General features: G+C 37.5%; 1 protein-coding gene across 1 annotated transcript in view; it reads right to left on the minus strand.

Annotated features, from left to right (window-relative positions):
* LOC138172037 (protocadherin-15-like) overlaps positions 1-23,675 on the minus strand; it is a 2,287,527-nt gene that overhangs the window by 861,208 nt on the left and 1,402,644 nt on the right. Inside the window, exon 6 of the mRNA XM_069101643.1 lies at positions 16,002-16,067. Within this exon, the coding sequence (XP_068957744.1) occupies positions 16,002-16,067 (66 nt within the window). The remainder of the gene's footprint in view (positions 1-16,001; positions 16,068-23,675) is intronic.

A 23,675-nucleotide genomic window follows, 5' to 3' on the forward strand; every position in this document is an offset into this window, starting at 1 on the left:
AATGAGAAAAGCTCACTGGATCCTAAATATAGACTCAGAAGGAACCTCAGAGACCACGTACTCCAAACCTTTGATTTTACAGATATGGAAACTGAGTCCTATAAAGATGGCTACACACCAATGGTCATAGAGGGAAGTAAATGTCCCAGGGGGGATTTAAATCCTGGTCCTCCAGTTCCAGAGCTGGCACTATTTCTATTGCATTATATACTCTCTCCAGGAGGAAAAAGCTTCTTGAACTGATAGTGAGGAATGAGTACTACCTACTACTCTCTGTGTCCTTGGGAAATAACTTCCCCTTTCTGATTCTCATTTTCCTCATCTTTACACATAGCAAAAGCATTTGCCTCCCATAGTTGTCAGAATCAACTGAGCCAAGTCATCTAAAATGACGTACATATAAGTTGTTGTTATGATTCTTTGAACCAAAGACTGATAACGATGCTTGATCACTGAAATTCTCAATAACTACGAGAGGGAAAAAAATCAACAGTAGCTACTCTAAAGTAAAGAAAATACTTCCTCCTGTGATGGATTAAATATTCACAAAATGGCTGGGCATCCCAAATATCTTTTTCCTTGCTTTCTACTCCCCCCACATTCCCTTTCATCTACCCTGATGAAGGAAGCAAGAGAAATAAAAACACATTGAGTGGAACTAAAATTAGCTGAGAGAATTATCCTCAAAGCAGACAGAGGAGGAGCGAGTCACACATGCGATTCTCACAGCCCTGATTCCCATAACTTAAGCTGAGAGAAAAGATGATGAGAAGGCTTTCCAAACAGTGCAGGGAGTGAAACAGGGATTATTATCTTTCAAAGTGCAGCAAGGAGAAACAACGAGTGTGCCTGGCAAGTAATGGCATTGAGCAATGCTAAAGAAAAACCCCAAATTGCATCTCATCATGTGATTAACTGAATTTTTTTTCTCTTTAAAGTATTTACAAACAGCAGGAACAGCAATAAGGGTAAGTAGAAGCATTAAGTTAAGATTCACCACTTCCCATGACTTTTTTGAGAATCTTAGAGAGGAGGAAACAGGCTTTCATTTGGGAAGCATCTGGCCTGTGGTTCCAGAACTAATCTGTGTTTCAGGTGGCCCTAGTTCTGTTCTGTTTCCATGCCTAGTACTCATTCTACAGCACAACACAGTACTACTAACCTAGTATAACACAGCTCGTATCTATTTAATATTTTCAGTATTAATAGTGATTGGAGCAGGATATGTGATTTCCTTGGTATAGCATACCCCTCTACTAATGCAGCTTGGTATCATGTCTGCAACTTACAGGCTTAGAGAATTGAGTGTGGCAAGCTTAATAGACTTGCCCAGGTAAATAAAATATTATTTAATTAATATTAATAAGGAAATCAAATCCATGCTTATTGAGAAATTGATGAAAGGACTGCAATTTGCAGCTTCAATCTTAGTCTGAGGAAAAGCAGCTTAGAATTGGCAAAAAGGACCATTCTTCAAGCCTCATGCCTTATATGAAAGATTAGGACAATGGGCATCATGGAGATTTAGGGTCCAGGGTCACACAGCTAAATCGTAAAAGACCCAAGACTTAAAACATAGATAGCAGTCTCACATTTTATTCCATTGGGTTATCTGACTGTTAAACCTCTGTATAAATTGTATTTGAAAAACAATAAAATGGGGAGTTGATTTCTTTCCATAGAAGTCAATGAGATAGACTATAAAAAACTCTATGTTTTTACTTACTATAATCCCGTTCATTCTATCCCAGGCAGATATTGGGCTATAGGAAGTATTCAGGAGGAGTAACATCTTTGGCATAAAGAACCTTTTTCAGGGCTTCTCATGTATGTTTTGTGTCCAGCTGTCCCTTGATTATCATCTGGGGCTCCAAGAATCTGTCGCATGTGTAAGGGCTAAACCAAGTTGAGAGTAACCGATCAACTTCCAACCAATCAGTGAATTAAGGGGATGTCTACCCCAATCATGTGAAGACTTTCCCCCAGCAGAATGAGCAGATGAGAACAATGAAGGCAGCTGAAGCAGGTGCTGTGGAGTGCTTAGAGCTTGCTGAGGCACCGGTCACCAAGGTCATCCACTGAACCCGGGGCCATTGGCACTCATCCTCAATTGTCCTGCCACTCCACTTTGATGACTCAGGAAAAGAGTGAGGCAAAGGACTTTATGCAAATCTGCATCACTGACATTCACTTCATGCACAAGTCAAGACATGAGCCCTGAATAGCATTGGTCCTGTTTGAAAATGAAGGCTGAACAACAGTTCCAGTCTCTGCTTTTAGATCTCCCAGTAAGAGGAATGCACTGCCTCTTCAGGTAACCCGTCCACCTTGGACACCCTCCACTGCTTGTAATGTTCTCTTCTCGACACAACTGTATTCACCTAGGTCTTTTTAATTCCTTCTTAATCCTTGTAGTTCTGCCCTCTGGAGCAATCTCATGCACATGCGGTGATCATTCAGATACTTCAACACAGCTATTATTAATGCCCTTCCCTTAATTTTTTTTCTGTTCTATACTAAACACTGTCAGTTCTTTTAACTAATTCTCATGAGGCACAGTCTTAAGTTCTCTTACCATACTTACTGCCAAATGTGCAATAAGAGAATAATAATTAAGAGAGAGGGAGGGAGGAGGAAGGAAAAAGATGGAGAAGGAGTGAGGGAAAGAGAGGGAGAGAGGAGAAAGAAAGTGATAGGGTAAGGGAGAAAAGAGAGAGGGAAAGAGGGAAGAAGAGGGGGGAGAGGAAGTAGGGAGGGAGAGAGGAGGGATGGAGGAGAGATGATAGGGGAGAGAGGAGAGGGAAAAGGGGAGGAGGAGAGGGAAAGGGAGAAGAAGGGGAGAGAGAGAGATGAAGAGAGAGAGAGAGAGAGAGAGAGAGAGAGAGAGAGGCTGTATAATAATTTTAAGATTAAAATCCCTTGAAAGCTGTGAGTGAGGAAATCATTTAACCTTTCTCAACCTCAGTTTATTTCTCTGTAAAAAATGAGAGGATTTGATTGAGTGACCTCTGAAATTCCTTCAAGATAGAAATATATGTTCCTAATACATCAAATAGGTGGGTGTGAACTGTTATCTTTGTCATATTCTCATATTCCCTCCCATGTGAACAATAATACATAGGTGGTAGCCAAGATGACAAAACTTTGTGTACAAGCTAAGGTGAAGGGCCTGGGCATGTTTTACCTACAGAAAAGAAAACTGTGTTTGTGTTTGAGTGGCAGAGATCAGGATGCACATCTAAGCAATCATATACTAGACAGCTAAAGCAGATTCACTTTGACCCCAGAGGGCTCATCTAAGAGGAATGGAGGTTTTTGTTTCATAAGAAAATTAGGGATGATCAGGACAAGAAAAACAACAACTTCCTAACGATATGTGTGTGTTTGTAGAGTGATCCAGCCCTACAATTTCATTATAACTGGAGATCCTGATGGGGAAGCAGAATCTACCTAGGCTGGTCAATCACAGCTCAGTTATTTTCACTCTAATGAAGCTGCTTGGGGCAGTGAGAACTTAGATGACTTGCCCAGGGGCTGACTGACAGTACAAAAATGATCCAGGTGCATATTTTCAAATTCTACCTTTTGTGTTTGCTCATAAACTCTTTGATTATTTTGAGAGTGATGGTAACTGACTGCTGCTTACAGAGACATAAAGATAGCCTTAATGAGTCTTCATTACATCACTTAAAATCCTAATATAAAAGATGTCCTCCATTTTAATTATTTAAACTATTTTTTAAGTACCAATGACATGTTTATATCCTATATGGGAAAAAAATCACTTTAAAAAGTGGAAGAATTTAATTTTTATTGAACTAGATTGCTCCCTTTCTCCTGTAAGATGACAAACTAGGTATTTTTAGATATGACACTGTGCTTTTCTATAAATATTTGATTTATTTTTCTTTCTTTTAAATGTGTGTGTGTGTGTATATGTGTGTTTGTGTGTGTATTTCCTCCTAGATCTTTACCTTGGGAGTAGAGCCCAAGTTGGGGTAGGCATAGAAACTTAGGAGCTGAAGGTGCCTCTAAAAGGGTTACAAATCACTTTTTCTAATATATAGGATAGAGGTGGGGGCTCTGAACTCATAATAAGGAATCATATTTATTAAAAAAAAACATGAAAATGCCCAAGGGGAAAGAATGCAGTCAGCATTTACTTTCAGATGGAGAATGTTCATGGATAAGTAATCAAAGGATATGAAAAATAAATGCATAGTGACTAGGAAGTGAGGTGCTGATAATTGGGTAGATAAAGTTCTCTTGTAAATGGCACTAAAGCTGAACCTTGAAGGGGAGCTGGATAAGGAAGTTTGTTAGGGGGAGTCAGAATTGGAGAATCAATTAGTGATAGGGAACGGAGGAAGAACTTTGCAGATGTGGAAGATATCTCATAAAGGCAGAGAGATGGGTCATGAAATCTTGTGTACAGGGAACAGAAAATGTCAGTTTATCTGGAAAGTGTGTGAAGGGGAATAACATTGGATCAAACCAGGCTTGGTTCCCAGATCTGTTGAGCCACAACCAAGAATCCATCCAACTAAGAAATAGACTTTTAAATTTGATGGACTGAGCTGGAAGACTCCTTCAACAAGCAGAGAAGATTGCAGATAATAGCAAAACTTTATCAAGTGTTTTGCTTATTCTCAATTGAAACTCAATGTCTCTGAAGTAGGAAGAATGTGTATTATCATTCCCATTTTATAGATGAGGAAACTGAGGCACAGTGGGCCTAAGTGACTTGCCAGTCATCCTAGTGTCAGTGGTAGTATTCAATGCCAGATTTTCAGATGACTCATCAAACCCCAATGCCCTTCCCTTATGGGTTCAATGTTTCTCATATCAATAGGATCATAGGAACCATCTCACTGTTGCAATTGTATTGATATTTCTAAGCACAGCGCTTGGTGCATAGTGAGGGCTTAAACATGTCTGGTTATTAGTTTTCGCATACCATATCCATACATATTGACGCATTTTCCTGATCTTCTCCAGCACATGGTTCATTGTGCCTCTTCAATGTTTGGCATGGGAAAACATTGGGAGTTCTTACACATAAATGCCTCATCAGTGGTGGCGATGGTGATCATGATATGAATTACAACAATAAACAGAACAATGTTGAAGATGAAGGTAATAAAACCACTTCAATGCCCTTGTGCTACCATCGCTTTGCATTATTTAGACAAGAGGACAGAGTCACTCGGGGCAAACAGATCTGCCAAGAGGATGGGAAAATCCACTGAATAGTGATGCAAGCGTCACACCATGGATATCCCAAAGACGAGACTTGGGATGATTAGTCTAAGAAATGACAGTAGGTGGTATTTGCATTTGATGCAAACTATGAATGAGTGAAATGATAGAAAAAATATTCCAAAGATTTGGTCCTGTTAAGTTAAATGATTTGGGAATAGAAATCAGTAGATCTGCACATTTCAGGCAATCTGGGCTCCACCCTGGCCACCAAACACAGCATTTGTACCAACTGTGCCTCATGCCAGTAATGGAGGTTTGGTTTGGTTTTGTTTTTAATGTATTTCCTATTGCTTTAAGTCTAGGACTTCCTGTTATTTCCTGTTATGATGCAGGTAGATGATAGAGTGAATAGAGCTCTGGGTCTGGAATCAGGAAGACCTAAGATCAAAACTAACCTCAGACACTTACTATCTGTGTGACCTTGGGCAAGTCACTTAATCTTTATTTGCCTCAGTTTCTTCATGTGTTAAATGTGGATACTAATAGCACTGGGGTCTTGCAAGGATCAAATGTAAGCAATTTTATTGCATTTAGCACAGTTCTTGGCACAAGGTAGGAGTTAGTTAAATTTTAACTCTTATCATCCCCTCCCCTGAAAATCGTCCTTTTCACTTCAGGATTTTATAAATGAACTTTCTAAGGAGCACTTCCTTTACCTCCATTGTTCCCTCCTGTATGCTATGTTTATCTGTAAATGACAGATTTTTCCTCCGCTAGAATTGAAGCCTCTTGCAGGTAGGGATCAGAAGATCAAATATTGGGGTTCCAGAACCTTCAGAGGTCATCAAATACAATCCTCATGTTTTAAAGAGGGAGAAAATGCATGCTAGAAGAATGAGGTGATTTGCCAAATAATGACAAAGCTGAGATCTGAACCAAGAATCTCTGACTAATTTCTACATACTTTCCCCTGTATCAAATGAGCTCTTGGGAACTGTGTCATTTTCAACAGCCTTATATTCCCAACACAGATGCTTAATAAATTGAAAAAAAAAAAGATTTTTTTTTTAACAAAAATGAAGCTGATGATGAAAAAATCTGAAATGTTTGTTGTGACTGAGGTCATTCATGTAAAGCATGTTACAAAACATCAAATGACATTTGAAAGCTGGCTATTATTTTGCTCCTTGGGAGCTTGTTATCTAATAATCAGTTATTCAGGTCTAAGTGTCCTTTTAAGTCAGGAGAGGTCTTTGAGAGAAAATACATTACGGATGCTGACAGAGAGAATGCTAAGGAAGAATATTCTCTGAATAAAAGTAGCAGCCAAAAAGAGCTTTATTCTATGGCAAAAAGCTTAACAACAGCAGCATCAAGCTAGAGTTTGTAAAATACTTTAAGTGCAAAGCACTTCACAAATATTATTTCATTCAATGCTCAAAATAAAAATGTGGGACAGATGTTTTATTATCCACAAATTTATAGATGAGGAAACTTAAGCAAAGAGATGTCAAATGACTTACCCAGGTTCACACAGTTAACAATTTTCTGAAGCTGTTTTGAATTTTGGTATCCCTGACTCAATACCCAACGCGATACCCACTGTGTTACCTAGCTGCACAATGAGTAATTGATACAAGCATTCCTTCCACTCTGCAGACTGCAATTCACCCATGCCTGACCAACCCATTTAACATTTTCTCTAATATTTTGTTTTTTGACAATTATATGCAAAAAATAACATTAATTTCTTTTCTTGAATTAAATTTTATGTTTCTTTTTAGTTTACATCATTGATTTCCACAATATTTTGAGTTACAAATTTTCTCCCCATCTTTCCCCTACCCACCACCCCAACACAGCAATCCCACTGGATATCCCCTCCTCCAATCTGCTCTCTCCTATATCTTCCCCCAAGCCCTCTCTGACTTTCCAATAGGGCAAGATGGCTCTTTATGCCCCAGTGACTGTATATCTTATTTCCCAGTTGCAAGAAAAAAAATATATACACATATATATGTATGTTTTTTGAATATTGATTTTAAGTTGAATTCCAGATTCCTTCCCTTCCTTCCTTGTCACCCACCCTTACTGGGAAGATAAGCAATTCAATATATGTTGTACATGTGCAGCTACTGAAAACCTTTCCATAGTAGATATATGGTGAAATACTGACTATATTTCCCTCCATCCTATCCCTCCCGCCACTCATTTTATTCTCTACTTTGACCCTGTCCCTTTTTAGAAGTGTGCATCCAACTTCCTCTCCCCCCATCCTGTCCGCCCATCCATCAGTCCCCCTCTCATTCTCTTTCCCCCTACTCTCCTGTATGGTGATACCCTATTTAGTGTGTATGTCATTCCCTCTCTAAGCCAAATGCAATGAGAGTAAGGTTGACCCATTCCCTTTTGTTTTCCTGTTCTTCCCCTCCATTATAACAGTGTTCCCTTGCCTCTTCTATAAGAGATAATTTACCCCATTCTGCCTTTCCCCATCTCCTCTCACTATGTTCCTCTCTCACCTCTCAATTACAACATTTAAATATCTTCCCTTCCCATTCAAATGGTCCTGTGACCTATATGTATACCTGTACACATATATACACAAACTCACATATATATTTGTATGCCCATATACCTTCCTATAAAAGCATACACACACACACACACATGCATATATAAATGTATAGACACACATTTCTATTCCCTTCAACTATTATCATACTGAGAAAAGTTTCATAAGTTACAATTATCATTTTACCATTTAGGAATATAAATAGTTTAACTTCAATAAGTTCTTTATGATTTCTTTTCCCTGTTTACCTTCTCATGCATCTCTTGTATCTTTTATCTGAAAGTCAAAATTTCTATTCAACTCTGGTTTTGTCATCAAGAATTCTTGAAGTCATCTATTCCATTGAATTACCATATTTTCCCCCGAAACATGATACTCTTTTGCTGGGTAGGTGATTCTTGGTTTTAATCCCAGCTCCTTTGACTTCTAGAATAGAATATTCTAAGCCCTTTTATCCCTCAGTGTAGAAGCTGCCAGATCCTGTGTTATCCTGATTGTGTTCCCACAATATTCAAATTGTTTCTTCCTGGCTGCTTATAATATTTTCTCCTTGATCTGAAAACTCCAGAACCTGGCTATAATATTCCTAGGAGTTTTCCTTGTGATCTTTTTCAGGAGGTGATCAGTGGATTCTTTCAACCTCTATTTTGCCCTCTGGTTCTAAAACATCAGGGTAATTTTCCTTGATAATTTCTTGAAGGATGATGATTTCTAGGTTCTCTTTTTGATGATGGCTTTCAGGTAGTCCAATAATTTTTGAATTATCTCTCCTAGATCTATTTTCCAAGTCAGTGCTTTTTCCAATGAGATGTTTCACATTGCCTTCTATTTGTTCATTTGTTTGGATCTGTTTAAAAATATCTTGATTTATCCTAAAGTCACTAGCTTCCATTTGCTCCAATCTAATTCTGAAGGAATGATTCCCTTCAGTGAGCTTTTGAGATTCTTTTTCCATATAACAAATTTGGCTTTTTAAGGTATTCTTCTCCTCATTAGATTTTTGAACCTCTTTTTGCCATTTGAGTTAGTCTATTTTTTAAGGACTTTAAGATCCAAGTTTTGCGGACAAAAATTCACTGTTTGACCAAAAAAATAGTGGCAAAACTGGAAAGGAGTTTGGTACAAAATAGATATAAACCAACATTTCACACCATACTACCAAGATAAGGTCAAAATACACATGATTTAGACATAAAATATGTGTGATGTTTAAAAAAGTTAGAGAGACATAATTGCTGGGTAATTTGAAAATTTTATTAATAATGTCAGCTTTTTAATAAGAGGAGGGTCATTTGGCCCTGTCTTTCTTAGACCAAAGACATTCATGGCAGCAGGTTCATGAATTATATTTTCTTTTGGAAGAAGAATGTTCAAAAGTTTGCTGATGGACTCTAATTGGTAAATAATTGATGAAAAAATGCATATTACAGTGAAGGACTGGACCTGAACTTCGATTATGTCATCCACTTCTAAGTCTACCTCCTCCCCCCAAACCTTTCCAATCTATTCAAGGACTTTATGCACCACTAAGGCCTAAGCAGAATACAATAAGTTCCTTACCTTGGTGAGGTCTAGATAAAGGGGAAAGCTAGCTCAACCTTCCAAGACTAAGGTCTTGAAATGAAGATGAGGACAAAGGGGAAATCTGAGTCTTCCCAAATCATGTGTTATTAATAATAAGTGTTTTGTTCATATGGCACCTCGGTTTATCTTGCAGATAGAATCCCAAGTATTTTATATGCTTCTGGACTTTTTTGGTAATATATAGAAATGCTGATGATTTACGTGGGATTATATTATATCCTACCACTTTGATCACATTGTTAATGATTTCAACTAGTTTTTTTTTAGTCAGTAATCTAGTATTCTAATTCCTTAAATTTCTTCTTTTTACCATAGCTAGCATTTCTAGTACAATATTGAACAACAGTGGCGATAATGGGTGTTATTGCTTCATGCCTAATCATATTGGGAAGGCTTCAAAATTATCCCCATTACAGATAATGCTTGTTCATGCCAAACCTGTACAACTCTTTCCCATGTGATATCATGAGATTGACACAGGGAATTCAGTCAATGACCTTGGGTCTTCTTTCTATTTTCTTTTGACATGGTATCCCATGAAACCCATAAATTATTAGTAATCTTGGTTTCATTAAATGCCAAGCCCGTGTTCTTTTTTATTTTTACATTTACTTATATATTTATAATTAATATGTTTATGTATAAAGTATATCTTCATATATAATTTATAAAAATATTTATATTTATAAATTTTCATATGGTATCTTGTTTTGTAACTCCTAGTTTATAATGAGTTGTAATCTGTTTATGTTCCCTTTAAGCTTCTCCATTGCTTTTTGGGTGATATCCATTTTCAGTAGCTTGGAACTGAGGGAGACAGTACAATTTATCCATCTTCTTATTGATCTTTTTTTTTTTTTTGTATATACAGTGATGCTTATTACAGTACCTGGAACATGTATGTTGATTTACTTGTTCATTTACTGATCTAATAACTTCTTGTTTAAATCTTGTTATTTCAGGTTATTATGAAGGACTTGAATTATACATATTTTGATATATTTAATGTGTCTAGCCTCCAATCCTGCCTGCTTTATAGCTCATCATTCAGAACTGAGGTACCTCTCACTTAGTACCAGATTACTGAAGTCTAACTTTTTAGGAACAAAGATTTTCACATTTAAACTGTGCATTTTATTCTTATAAAAAAGATCTATTCAGGTTATAACCAACAGCTTTTTTTTTTTGCTTGAATGCAGTCATCTCTCACAAATGTCTATGTCTTATAAAAATCAATGTGTAAGATTTATTTTAGAACATTCATACTTTAGGGAAGATCTCTAACCAATTGGAAAACCCACAAATTCAGACAAATTCCATTGGAAATCACGTAAAAGATTTGATAGTACTGGACACATTTTTCCCTTCCTCTTTCCCTCCTCCCTTACCTTACGCTATCTTCTTTGAAGTAAATGCCTTGCTTCTTCTCTGTTCTATCTATCTGTGTTTTGTCTTATTTTGTTTTTGTTACCTCTAGCTTCATTTTCCCTTTAGTGCTCTTTGCTCCCTTCTTCGGTGATCTTTTATTTTCCCATAACTTTATCCATTATCTCCATGGGCATTGCTCTCTGCCTTCATTTAGCCTATGGTCCCACCGAACAGAATGGCTCACTTCTCTAAAATTATTCTTGCTTCCAATTTTTGCCTTAGTACATGCCATAGCTTATGATCCCAAAATAGCAATACCACTAAATCCCAATAGCCACATTTGAATCTCTTCTTTCTTATTCTCATCCACATCACACTTAGTCCATTTTCTTGGTGTTTGTGTTGAATTTCCTATCATGGTTTTCAGTGTATGTTTTCTTATATTACCCAGATCACACAGCCTGAGGAGGCATAGAATGGTCTCCCGTTTTAAATTGTTGTTGTCATTATCCTCATAATTGATGTTACTGTTTTGAAATCTCCCTAAGTTTCAGGCAAAGTGTTTTTTTTCACATTTTGGGGGGAGAAGGGTGAGGTGTGGAATAGCTTTACTCCCTATCATGATGACTATGCAAACAAACACTGAACATCTTTCCCCTATATATGCTGAATCCCTCATAACTTGAGATGAGGGATTGCTTTACTTTTTTATTTGCAGCTGTTCAATCTCAGCAATGTTTTTGACCCATAAACAGTCTTAAACATAGGCCCCCCTCTGCCAGCATATCAGAGCAGATAGGCCACTCCTCAGTAGCTGAGTTTCCCCACGTTGCCTGGAGCACTGAGAAGTTAAGTGATGTTACCTGAGTGGCATAGCCAATAAGTGTGAGAGAAGGGACTTGAAACTAGCAAGAGGCTTGAGTCAAAGTCTGGCCTTCTATGTGCAGTTAATAATTTGGTATTTTTTGATGATTCTTGAACTCCAAGAAAGAATCATGAATTTCATGAATATCAGATAATAGAGAACTCATTAGCATTCATATCAACTGGTTTTTATCTACCATCTACATACCTAGCTTTCTATGTATGCATGTGTCTATATATATATATATATGTATATATATATGTATGTATATGGGGCAGCTAAGTGGCTCATTGGATAAAATTCTGGGCCTAGAGTGAGAAAGAATTGAGTTCAAATCCAGCCTCAGGTAATCACTAGCTATGTGAACATTGGCAAGTCAATTATCCTGTTAGCTTTAATCCACTGGTAAAGAAAATGGCAGACCATTCTAATGTCTTTGCCAAGAAAACCCCATCCAGGGTCACAAAGAGTCAGACATAGTTGAATGACTAAGAAAACATCAATATTATGTTTGTTTGCAGAGAAAGATGTATACTAATATGTTTTAGACAAATAGCACTCTAGTGCCATGCATAATTTGTTCAATTCTCAAATTCTTTATGACAGCATTATAGTTGTAAAAATTAAATATCTTGATGAAGAACCCATTGGTTTGATTTCAGAAACATGAAGGGTAGAAGTCAAGGGAGTTTTTGTGCTATCTTGAAATAGAGATGCTATCAAAATATAGTTTAGTCTGGAGTGTTTCCATAGTAAATCATTTCCATTTTTACCTATAATTTTTGATAAAATACAAGCCCATGAAAGATGCAATGAATGATCCTACTATGGAAAGACCAAATCACCTCATGTCAGTCAGTTGACTTTGAGCCTGTGATGATTTTATTGATGTAGAAAACTCCCATTGAGAGACTGCCTGCATCCACACAGACAGGTCCCTGCTCAGCATATTATAGCTTCAGTTAGCATGGGCACTGAGTAGTTCTGTGACTTGTCCCAGGATACAGGCACAATGTGTTAGGACTTGAATCCAAGTTATCCCATTGCCCCTACTTGGGAGACATGGACCATGACCACATTGCCTTTTGCTTCTTACTTTACCATAGATGTTCAGATAGGCCAGGATAGAGAAATACTCAGGCAACTAGTAAGAAAAAACTAAAAGCTTTACCCAGGAGCTGAGACAAGCATCAGAAGCATGGCATCTCTCTTCAGGGATTGTTTCCTGTAGGATTATGGGATAATAGGGATTTGATAATAGCCCAATAGCCAGAGCTGAGATGTCTTTTAACATCTCAGTTTTTATGCATAGTATAAAAGGGAATGTGGTCAGTACTTTTAGTCCATTCAACTCAAAGAAATAATTACTAAGTCAACATGAAGTACATGGAGGGTACTGTACCTGGCACTGGGCACCACTTGAGGGCATCTAAGAGTGACATTGACACAGCCTTGGCAGTGCTCTCCATGGTTAGCATACCTGGTGAATTCTAGCGACAGTGAGAGCATTTCCTCCTTTGTGTCCTGCCACTTTCTAATGAAGCACAGATATTGAACTTCTGCCACTTGCCTCATCACTCTCCTCCACCTTACTTTGCCCCAGAGGATCCTTGTAAAGATACTTGGAAAACTTAAGTTTTAATCAGTGGAAAGAACAATTACAGTGGACTGTCATCTCTATTGTAATTACTTGGCAAAACAAGGCAGCACAGAATAAACTGTAAATACAGCCTTGTTCTACCAGCTACCAAATGCTATTTTAACCAACTCAAATATATGAGGGAGAGGGCAGAGCAGTAGTTAGAGAGGGGTCACTAGGGCTTTGTGCAAGCTAACATTGAAGGGCAAGGTAGCCCTCAATGGGTGGTGTATTTCCTCCCAGAAAAGGCCTGGAAGCTCTGCTTTTCCAGTTCATATACCTGAGTGTTGGAAGAGGCAGATCCCCAGAGAGGAGAAGGAAGTGGCATCCTGGGACATCTGAGCTTAGGGGCAGCATGAAAAGGACCAGGCTAGGCATTACTGCTCTTGGTATTGGATTTTCTCTCTTTGGACTAGTCTGAATTGCCATTTACATGAGAGCTCTTGTGCGTGCGTACCTGCACACACACATGCACACACATGCACACACACACCCCACCTCCCTGGTTGTATCTGTCCCACTGTCTAAAGACAGTGAGTGCTAATGAAAAGAATGAAGTGTTTTGTTTTCCCCCTAAAAAGACTAATTCCTCTTTTATAACTATTTGACTAAGACTAAAATTATTTTTTTTTCTGAATCAATGTCTGATTGCAAAGAAAATAAAGAGACAAAATGGATTCTTTGGATTTAATTTACTACCTAGGACAGAGTATTCATTTTATGGTTAGGTAAATAGCAACCTGGATGTACTTATTATCTGGCACATCTTGGATGATATTAGAAACATCTGAAACTATTATGTATGCGTGTGCATGTATATACACATATGTACAATAGAATATTTTGTATATATTTTATCACATTATCATATATTATATAAAATATGTACATGTGTGGTGTGTTTGTGTGTGTATGCAATTCAACAGGAAGCAGTCCTTATATTTTGTGACGCATTGTTTCCCTATGTCTGAGAACAAACAAGTTATCTGACTAATTCTCCTATCAAATACTACCTAGATGCAAACTGACATAATCTTTTCAGTCACTAGAGAATATAAAAAGTCCCTTGAGATTTCAAAACAGATGAACAGATAATGATGGAAATGACTTCTAACTACATCCCCCCACCCCAAGAACACCTTTGTTCCTGATCAATATTCAGGAGAGATGAAAGATGGAGACCAAGAAAGTTCTGCAGAAGGCCCATAATTGTTTTAAGGAAAACTGTGATTCACACAGTCTGACAACTCCCAACTTAAAGTTACTGGAAATAGAATTTAAGATTGTTCATGGGAAAATCATTAGAATGAGAAAATGTCAGCCTTCCTCCATCAGAAGAACACACCACATAAATAAATGCTCATTCAAGGTAAGGTTTGCAAATAAAAGGGGGAAGGTCTTAACATAGGTTTGGATTTTGAGTAGATATTAATGATTGGCTTGTCCAGATAAAGAAACAGAAGCATCTCTAACAGCTTCATATCATGTGAGTCAAGTCAAAAAGCATTTATTGAAAGCTTGCTATGTGTCAAACATACAGTTTAACTATGTGCTAAGCAATGGGCTCACAAAGAAAAAAAAAGCAATGAACTGAAAAATGAATACCCTTGTGGAAAAAGAAATCAAAATACTGATTTCTTCTAAAATTCCAAATTTATGAAATTTTTTTCTTATGTGCAAAATATAGTCTTCCATTTTCATAGTTTTCCCTTTTTTCATACCCCAGTCTGGCTCAGAACTCATTTTCTAGGAGATTGCCAGTATGCCAAATGTAGAATAATCATTTCTTTCTAGACTGTTTCTTGGCATTCCTTCTCTCTCATTAGCACATTTCACCTGCCAAACTTTTGTGGAAATACATCGAGACTGGGAACCATTAGTGCTTTCATGGTTCTGTATGTATCTACTCAAGGATGGGAAGATGCCCAGTGCTTGACTACAGGGTATATGCATTCTGCGGTCATAGACATCACCTGTGTGGGACTGGGCTCAAGCCAAGCCCACTTTTAGGGAATCCTTTGCTCAGTGATATTAGTTAAGCCAAGCAGAGTTAAACCAAGCAGATTTGTGGACAGTAACCATGACTATATGGGAACATCTAAATCTTCCCAAATAATCTTTAAATACAGCCTATAGCAAAATAAATAAATTGAATGAATAAGTATATAAATAAATAGATGAATGAGTGAATAAACAAGTAAATAAATAAATATAACAGGTGACTATGCTATGCTGGGAATTCTTCGTCACAAATTTACCATGATAAATTCCCTAAAACAACTACCACAATGGAAGCAGTATAGATTTTTGATCAATGCCTGTATCTAAGGTCCATCAGTCTAGCTTTAGCTATAAAGTACACTTTTCTGGACTACTTCTGTTCAGATTTGGGAGATTATACATTTGCTTGGAAGGGTATATCGGCAAGAAGAATGACAAAGGAAACATCCCACTCCAGAATTATCAGGAGGTCTATGACCTTGAGAAAGAACTCAGAAACTACTTCCAAATAATACATTCTCAGTCATAACAGAGGAGAGAGCCTCCTTCCCCCATTAAATGAGATATCTTATTAGAATGTTTTTCAACCAAAGCATTTGAAGACAGAAACAAACTTAAAACTCCAACAGAAAAGAAATGAGGAGAACAAGGTCATTCACCGAGCTGGACCAAAGCCTTAACTCTGTGATTTAAGTTGCAGACCATTTCAGAAGGACCTTTGAGAAACCATCTTTTGAAGCATATTGACAGATGTTCGGAGCACTCACCATTTTTACTTTCTTCATCAATGGCCACAATTGTTGCAGGTGGGCCTCCCCGTGCAAGCTTACAATCTGAAAGAAAAAAAAAAATGCCTATAACTTCATCATTCAAGGAAAATGATCCTAAGCTCATAGTGGTGGCTGATAAAAGGGATATCTCTAACAAAAATGGGTAACGTGACGATATTTTAATGTGAAGTCTCTCATGGCCCACATCCATGCCTTCCCACATCAGAACACGAGTCACTCAACATGGGCTAAACCTGTTCAGATGTGGCCATCAAGACAACAGCAGGGAACGGTGTTGAGCAGAAGTCCTTCAGGACAGAGATAATGGGATGGCAATTTAACCCAAAGAAAGAACATAAAGGGATGATTAACGGGGATAAATTGTAATTAAAGCTTCACAACAGAAACAAACATAATTGGAATTTAATTGTGATAAAGGATCTAATTAAATATGCTGAAGAGAATTCTAATGATGCTCCATGGAGGGTTACGACAAAGACAGACAAGCCATGTGGAGGAGGTTGGTTTGGGTGTGCGGTCATCTTACCCTCATATTGCCAGTCTGGAGTCAAAAGTATAGAGTCATCAATGGAAGCAGGGCAGAATAATGCAAGAAAGGAAGAAAGAAAGAAAAAAAAAGACATGTGTATATATATATTTGGAGAGACTGAAAGATATTAAAATTAGTATACAATAACTGATTCACCTATGACCCTCCATTCTAGAACAGGGAAAGAGGACAACAAACATTGAATTCTCTAAAGTCTAGCACTCTTTGAACGTACTCACAAACCCATTAAAGATGTATGATTAGTCTCTTTAAGAAATGACAATGACTTTCTAAATTACTGGCACTATGTTCACACTTGGCTTGTCAAACGGAAAAGAAAAAACTCTTATGAAGAGAATTACATTACTAGTAGAAGAGTTGATTTTTTTTTCTTAAGTCAGGGTAAGTTACAGAATGTAGACTAATGACTAATTAGTTCTGTAGACCTTGATAATGTCCTGCAACACATCCCAGAGGGTGTAGGGAGAGAGAGTCCTGATAGCCTTAATAGTCTTGTTAATTAAAATGTAAAGGCTTTTCATAAAAGAGAACAAATGTCCCTTTCCGAAGTCAAAGAGTAAGGAGATGATTTTCAGGTGGGCTTCAGAGCACTTAATTCTCCTGGGGGTCTGGGATGTCAGGCAGAGTCATAGGTATAGCTAGTTGCCCATTCATCCCCATTTGGGAGAATTCAGGGACATTGATTTTGTGAACACAGTTCAGAATGTTCTCCCAGCTAACTTTCCAGTATCATTTCATGTTGTAGCTTTTCAGGTATTGTTTACTCAATTTTTCCCAGTCGGCTAGTTGTCTCTGACATTTTGCATTCTATTTCTTCTGTTTATGTCTTTTGACAAACTCTCTCCCATTACCTGAAATGCACATCTGGCTCACAGTCGACCCTTACCATCTCGTTTCCTTTGATGTTCATTTCAGCATCACCTTTCCCAATCAACCCAGATGCTAGAGTTCTTTCCCTCTTAAGCTGCTTTAAACTTATCTCTGTAGATTTTATACTACCCTCACACAAGAGAATGTAAGTTCCTTGAGGGTAGGGACTGCTTAATTTTGGTTTGCATGATCCCAGTACCTAGCATGTAGAGTAGGCAAAGTACAATAATACAATACTATACTATGCCTTACAACACAGTATAGTATAAATTCTTGAGTCAAGATGAATTGCATTTATTCTAAAATCATATATTTTTTTTAAATGACAGAGCATTAAAGGTTATGATATATCATTAGTCTTTTCAGGTAGACTCTCACCAAGTTACAGCTGGTGGTTAGTATGTCTCCAACTCAAGGCATGACTTTCCCAGGGTTATTTAGCTAGTAAGTTTCTGAGGCTGAACTGGAATTCAGTTCTTCCTGACTCTTCATCCACTGGTAACTGAGCTGCTTAATAGAAAGGGGCTTTTTTCTTGAGTCAAGGGATCATATTGAGTTATATTCAAAGAGTTGGGCTCAGAGTTAGGAAGAGCTAGGTAGAATCTTGCTTCTGGCAAATATTGGCTGTGCTTCCCCCAGCAAGGCAGTTAATCTCTAAGTGATGCAGGCAGCTATCTAAGACTTTTTTTTTGTTTGTTTTTGGGGAAAGTTATTTTCTAAATTTATGAAATAACACAAGCATTTCCATTACACAGTTGATTTTCTAAAAAAAAAAAGGATGATCACACATAAAAATGCATATCTATTATATACAACTTGCTATTCCTTTTAAGTATCTAAGACTTATGGAGAATTGAACCAACAAATAATGAAATACTGAAGTGCTAGATATTCAAAAAGTTGCAAAATGTGATTTAATAGATCATGAATCAATACAGAAAAATGACTGATTTTAAATAAACATTATAACCAGAAGTGAACCACATAGATTTATCAAGTCTATTTTTTACTAATATTTTCTATAAAATTTATATTAATTGGGTAAATTTTTATTTTTCTTTTTTTAATGATTAATGACAATGCTTCATTTAAGTGACATTTTATTTTAATTAAGCCTCTACAGTAAAAAAAGCTCATCTAAAAAAACACACACTAAAAATCAAGGAGGGGAGAATTAAACCCAATGTTTCATGGGGCACCAGAAAAATCACTGTCAAATAGAAAACGGACACATTTCAGAAAAGCAAGCAGAAAGAAAATACTTCTACAGCCCGGTGTGTGTTTCCATTGATGGTCTTTTCTTTTTTTTTTTTTTTCAATTTTTAAAAATATAATTTGTTTGTTTACTTTTAGTTTACAAGATTCAATTACACAATTCCTTGAGTTTCAATTTTTCTCTCTCTCCCTCCCCTCCCCCCCATGATGACATGCAATTAAGTATAGGATCTGTAAATACTTTCACATTATACATTAGTCAGGTTATAAAGACGGATTGTATCAGATGGAATGAAAAATGGTAAAGAGGACATAAAACCAAACAAGAAGAAGAAAAATATCAGGTATTTTGCTTCCATCTGGATATAAACTCAGATCTTTCTAATTCTTTCTCTGGATTCACACATTTCTCTCCATCATGAGTCTTTTGGGATTGACTTATATCACTGCATTGCTGAGAAGAGTCCTGTCTATCAAAGTTGGTCATCACACATACATAGTGTCTGTAATTGTGTATAAATTTCTCCTGGCTCTACTCTTCTCACTCAACATCAGTTTGTATAAGCCTCTCCAGGTAAATATGAAGTCCGCCTGCTCCTCATTTCTTATAGCACAATAGTATTCCATAACATGCATATACCACAACTTGTTCAGCCATTCCCCAATTGTTGGGCACCCCCTTAATTTCCAATTATTTATGGTCTTTTCTATGATCCATCCCTGAGGAAATATATACTGGAGGGTAGATAGAAGAGGGAGAAAAAAAAAAGTTATAGTACTTCCTCAATTTGGAAATAGTTCTTCTCTTAAAAGCTGGATTATGACTGCTGTCTAGACACAGAACAGAGATTTTCAGAACAGTGTTCCAGTGATCAGGACCTTGGGCCAGGTCTCCAAACCACAGAATTTCAGCCTCGGCTGAAGTTCTAGGCTAATTAATCCCTCTGTGAAGAGGAATTAATTAACCAATTAATTAACCCCAAAGAAGATCTGTGCTAAATACATTCCACCTGAACAAGACTTCCTTGAACTACATCCTTAAGCTCTCTTCATTCCACTCTTTGTTGAGAATATACAGGGAGACCGTCTCCATTTCACTTTGGAATTGCCCTAATGGTTAGAAAGTCTTTTACCGTCATCAATTCTACAATCACTTCTTTGCAAACTTCAATCATTGCTCCCAGTTCTGCCTTCTGGAACAAAAGAACAACCCTTTTTCAATGGAACAGGCCTTCAGATATTTGAAAAATGTCACTGTCTCCTATAACACTTTCCTTCTTCAGAATAACAAAAACACTTTCCCTTCAATCAATACTCATACAACTGAGTCTTGAGGTCCTTTGCCACTTAATTTGTTTTTTCTTTAAGATCTCTAGCCTGTCTATGTCCTCTGTGACCAATGGAATAAACAATACTCTAGAAGTGGCTGACCACAGAAGAACATGGTGGGATTTCCAACTTTCTATTCCTGCTGCAATCTAGATCTCTCTTAATGCAATCCAGGATTACATGAGTTTTTTTTTTTTTGTCTACCAAGTTACAATGTTGACTTATATTGAGCTTGTCCACAAAAACTCCTAAAACTCCTTTCAAACTGTGACTTAAAGCTGTCCCCACTTTTTCTGTACTTAAGAAGTTGACTTTTTAAAAATAAATTGTAAAATTTACATCTATTCCTATTAAATTGCATCATTTTCCTAAGAAAATCAGAAGAAAAATATATTTTAGATATTATTGAATGAAATTCCCACATTATAAATGAAAAGGCATTGGGTAATAGATTGGTTAAAGGTGAAATATGAAGAAAAGACTTTGTTTCTAAATTTAGCCTTAGGTGAAAGAAAGGAAGGAAGGAAGGAAGGAAGGAAGGAAGGAAGGAAGGAAGGAAGGAAAGAAGGAAGAAAGAAAAGAAAGAAAAGAAAGAAAGGAAGGAAGGAAGGAAGGAAGGAAGGAAGGAAGGAAGGAAGGAAGGAAGAAAGAAAGAAAGAAAAAAGAAAGAAAGGAAGGAAGGAAGGAAGGGAAGAAGGGAGGAAGGGAAGAAGGGAGGAAGGGAGGAAGGAAAAGAAAAAAGAAGAAAAACAGCAAGGTCTTCAGGGTCTCCTAGTTCTCATTTATCTCACCCTCCTTCACCCTTTTAACCAAAGTCCGTTCCACTGGGATATCCAAGTTCCAAGATCTTCCACTATAAAATCCTAAGATCTTTAAAAGTTGCCCAAATGTCTTTATCCATATCCATCTTTACCTCTCTGCCCTATTCTCTCAGGCATTTCTACCTCTATTAGGAGATAGAATGGTAAAGGATTGATCATAAACAAATTTTGATCTCCACAACAGCAATCCAAGACTGGATGACCTACCATAGGAAGTAGTAGGGATCGCCTGTCAAGCTCACCATTTCCATTGGGCTTCTCCCTATCATAATTAATATTGGATTATTGGGAGTTTGCTCTGGTTGACCTATCTGGCCTTGTAAATAGTAGACATACAATAAATGTTTGTTGAATTTAACATATTGCATTGAATCTTGCCTGTACCATTTTCCACAGGCTATCTCATGAGACTGCATTTTAACCCACCGCATGAAATCAGGTCTCACTTCAAAGGCTTACGTTGGACTTGGGAATTTCAGTTTGAATGCCTATAATTACAGTCAGCTGGTTCCAAATGGGAGAAGGGCACAGCTATTATTAAGCAGCCATACAATTAGAAATTAGAGAGCTGCAAATGAGAAGCTATTCTGAATGCAGGAATCGGGACCAGGAGGAGGTTGAGCTTTTCTGTGCCTCCACAGAGGAAACAACAAACCTGTTTCAAACAAGCAAAATTAGGTACAGGGGGAGCCCCAACTGGAGTCTGATTCCTATTTGTAGAGAAAAACTTACAATGGGAAATTCCTGAAAATATTCATACAAAATTCAACCTGCTATTCTAAGAAGATTGGGGACAAACAAGCAAAAAAAAAAAATGTGTCCTAGTACCATTTAAAATATATACTTTTATTTTTACACAGGCAGTTTGTTTTTTATCTTTTCTCCCTATGAAACAATCTTACTTTACATCTTTCCAAAAATAACCAGTTGCTGTTGGAGTGAGAAGGAGAGGAACTGACCCTTTTCTTTGAGGGGCCTAGGATCTTCCTTCCAAAGGCAGCTCTTCCCATACTGGCCTGGATGGACTCCCGAAGCCACTAATTCTATTGGCTCACTTATTTGTCCTTTCATTTTCCATCTGATGCTATGGAGTAGGGATCCTTAACCTGGGGTCTGTGGACTTAAATGGGGGAAAATACATCTTTATTTTGCACTAAGCTCTAAGTGATGTTTAGCATTTCCTTCAATTATTTTTTTAATCCTGAAAAGGGTGCCCATGAGCTTCACCAGACTGCCAAATTGGTTCGACAAAAAAGCAGCTTAATGTCCCCTATTCTAGGGACTGGGCAAGATGAGAAACTGAATAGCAAGGTGGTATTTTACATCTTAGAGTAGAGCATGGGAATTATTGTCAGGAACATCTCGGGGGAAAGCAACTATGATTCTCTTAGTGAAGCCTAAATCAAGGCAAATCAATAAACCTTTATAAAGTGACTGCCAGGTGCCAGGCATTGTGATAAGCCCTGAGGATATAAAGAAAACTTGAAAAAAATGTCACATCTCTCCTGGAGCCTAAGGGGCAAAAGCAATATGTAAACAATCAGGTCCAGGCAAACATTTGGGTTTGGGGCTCCTTCACTGCACTGTTGACTTTTGTAGATGTTTCACTCCATCAAAACTATGAGATGTCCCCCTCCTGCCCTCCCATCAGAAGCAGTCCAGCCTATTTCATAGGTAGGGGCAACACAGCAATGTTTTCGAATTTAACCATACATTACTTCCACGAAGAGAAGTGTGCTATGGGTTGTGACTTGGAATGACAGCAATACACAAATAACCATTTCATGGTCCATCTCCTCAAAAGGCAAAATGTGTACTTTATGTTTATTCAATTAATTGTCATTATTTTGATGTCTGGGTCCATTGTGTTTGTCTTTTACTAGATCAAGTTATAATGATTGGGGAGAAACCACCCAAGGGAAGACTCCCAAAAAGAAACAAACAAAAGACACCCAAAAGATGAGACTTCAGCCGAGTTTGGGGTCCTTACTGTTTAGTACAGGTGCAAACAAGGGCAAGTAGGTGGCACGGCGGATAGAGCGTTGGGACTGGAGGCAGGAAAACTCATCTTCCTGAGTTCAAATTCAGACTCAGACCCTTACTAGCTATGTGAACCTCGGCAAGTCATTTCACCCTCTTAGCCTCAGTTTCCTCATCTGTAAAATGAGCTGGAGAAGCAAATACAAATCATTCCTGTATCTTTGCCAAGACAACCCAAAATGGGGTCATAAAGAGTCAGATCAGACACCAGTAAAATAACTGAATATCAATAAAAATTGACAAAAAGAAAAAAATAAGAAAATGGGTGAACTCTGTCCAGTGCTGCCTACTTAGTCGTCATATTTTCCCTAACCCTCCCTTTAGGATATTTTCTCTTCCTTCCAAATTAATATTATTTTCTCAGGGTCTTTAATTAGTCACTAAGCACTAGGTTCCCAAATAACTCCTGTCCTTTCCATTTTAACTGCATCTTTGTTGCCTCCCATATTGAACGTTTAAATTCAAGATGTCTCAGGTGAAAGAGAAAAGATTTTTTTTGGGGGGGAAATCAGGATTTGAGAGCTAAATGACTATTAACTTGTGGGTAAAGCACATTGGGCTGGTTTCCTAGCGCTTCCAAAGGCTAACTGTATGTCTTGGAACAAGTCCAGCAATCCATCAGAGTCTCCGGTTCCTCATCTGCAAGAGGGTAACCTGAGATACACAGACACACACACACACACACAGACACACACACACACACATATACACATGTTTTATATATATATATGTTTGTGTGTGTGTGTGTCTGTGAATCAAAATCCCCTGACTTAAAGTTCTTAGGATTAGATTGATCAGCAAAAAAGGGGGCAAGGTGCTGGCCTG

The sequence above is a fragment of the Petaurus breviceps genome, unplaced genomic scaffold (assembly GCF_028583685.1).
Source record: "Petaurus breviceps papuanus isolate PSGF00001 unplaced genomic scaffold, PetGlider_PUasm1.0 490, whole genome shotgun sequence".
Taxonomy (NCBI): Eukaryota; Metazoa; Chordata; class Mammalia; order Diprotodontia; family Petauridae; genus Petaurus; species Petaurus breviceps.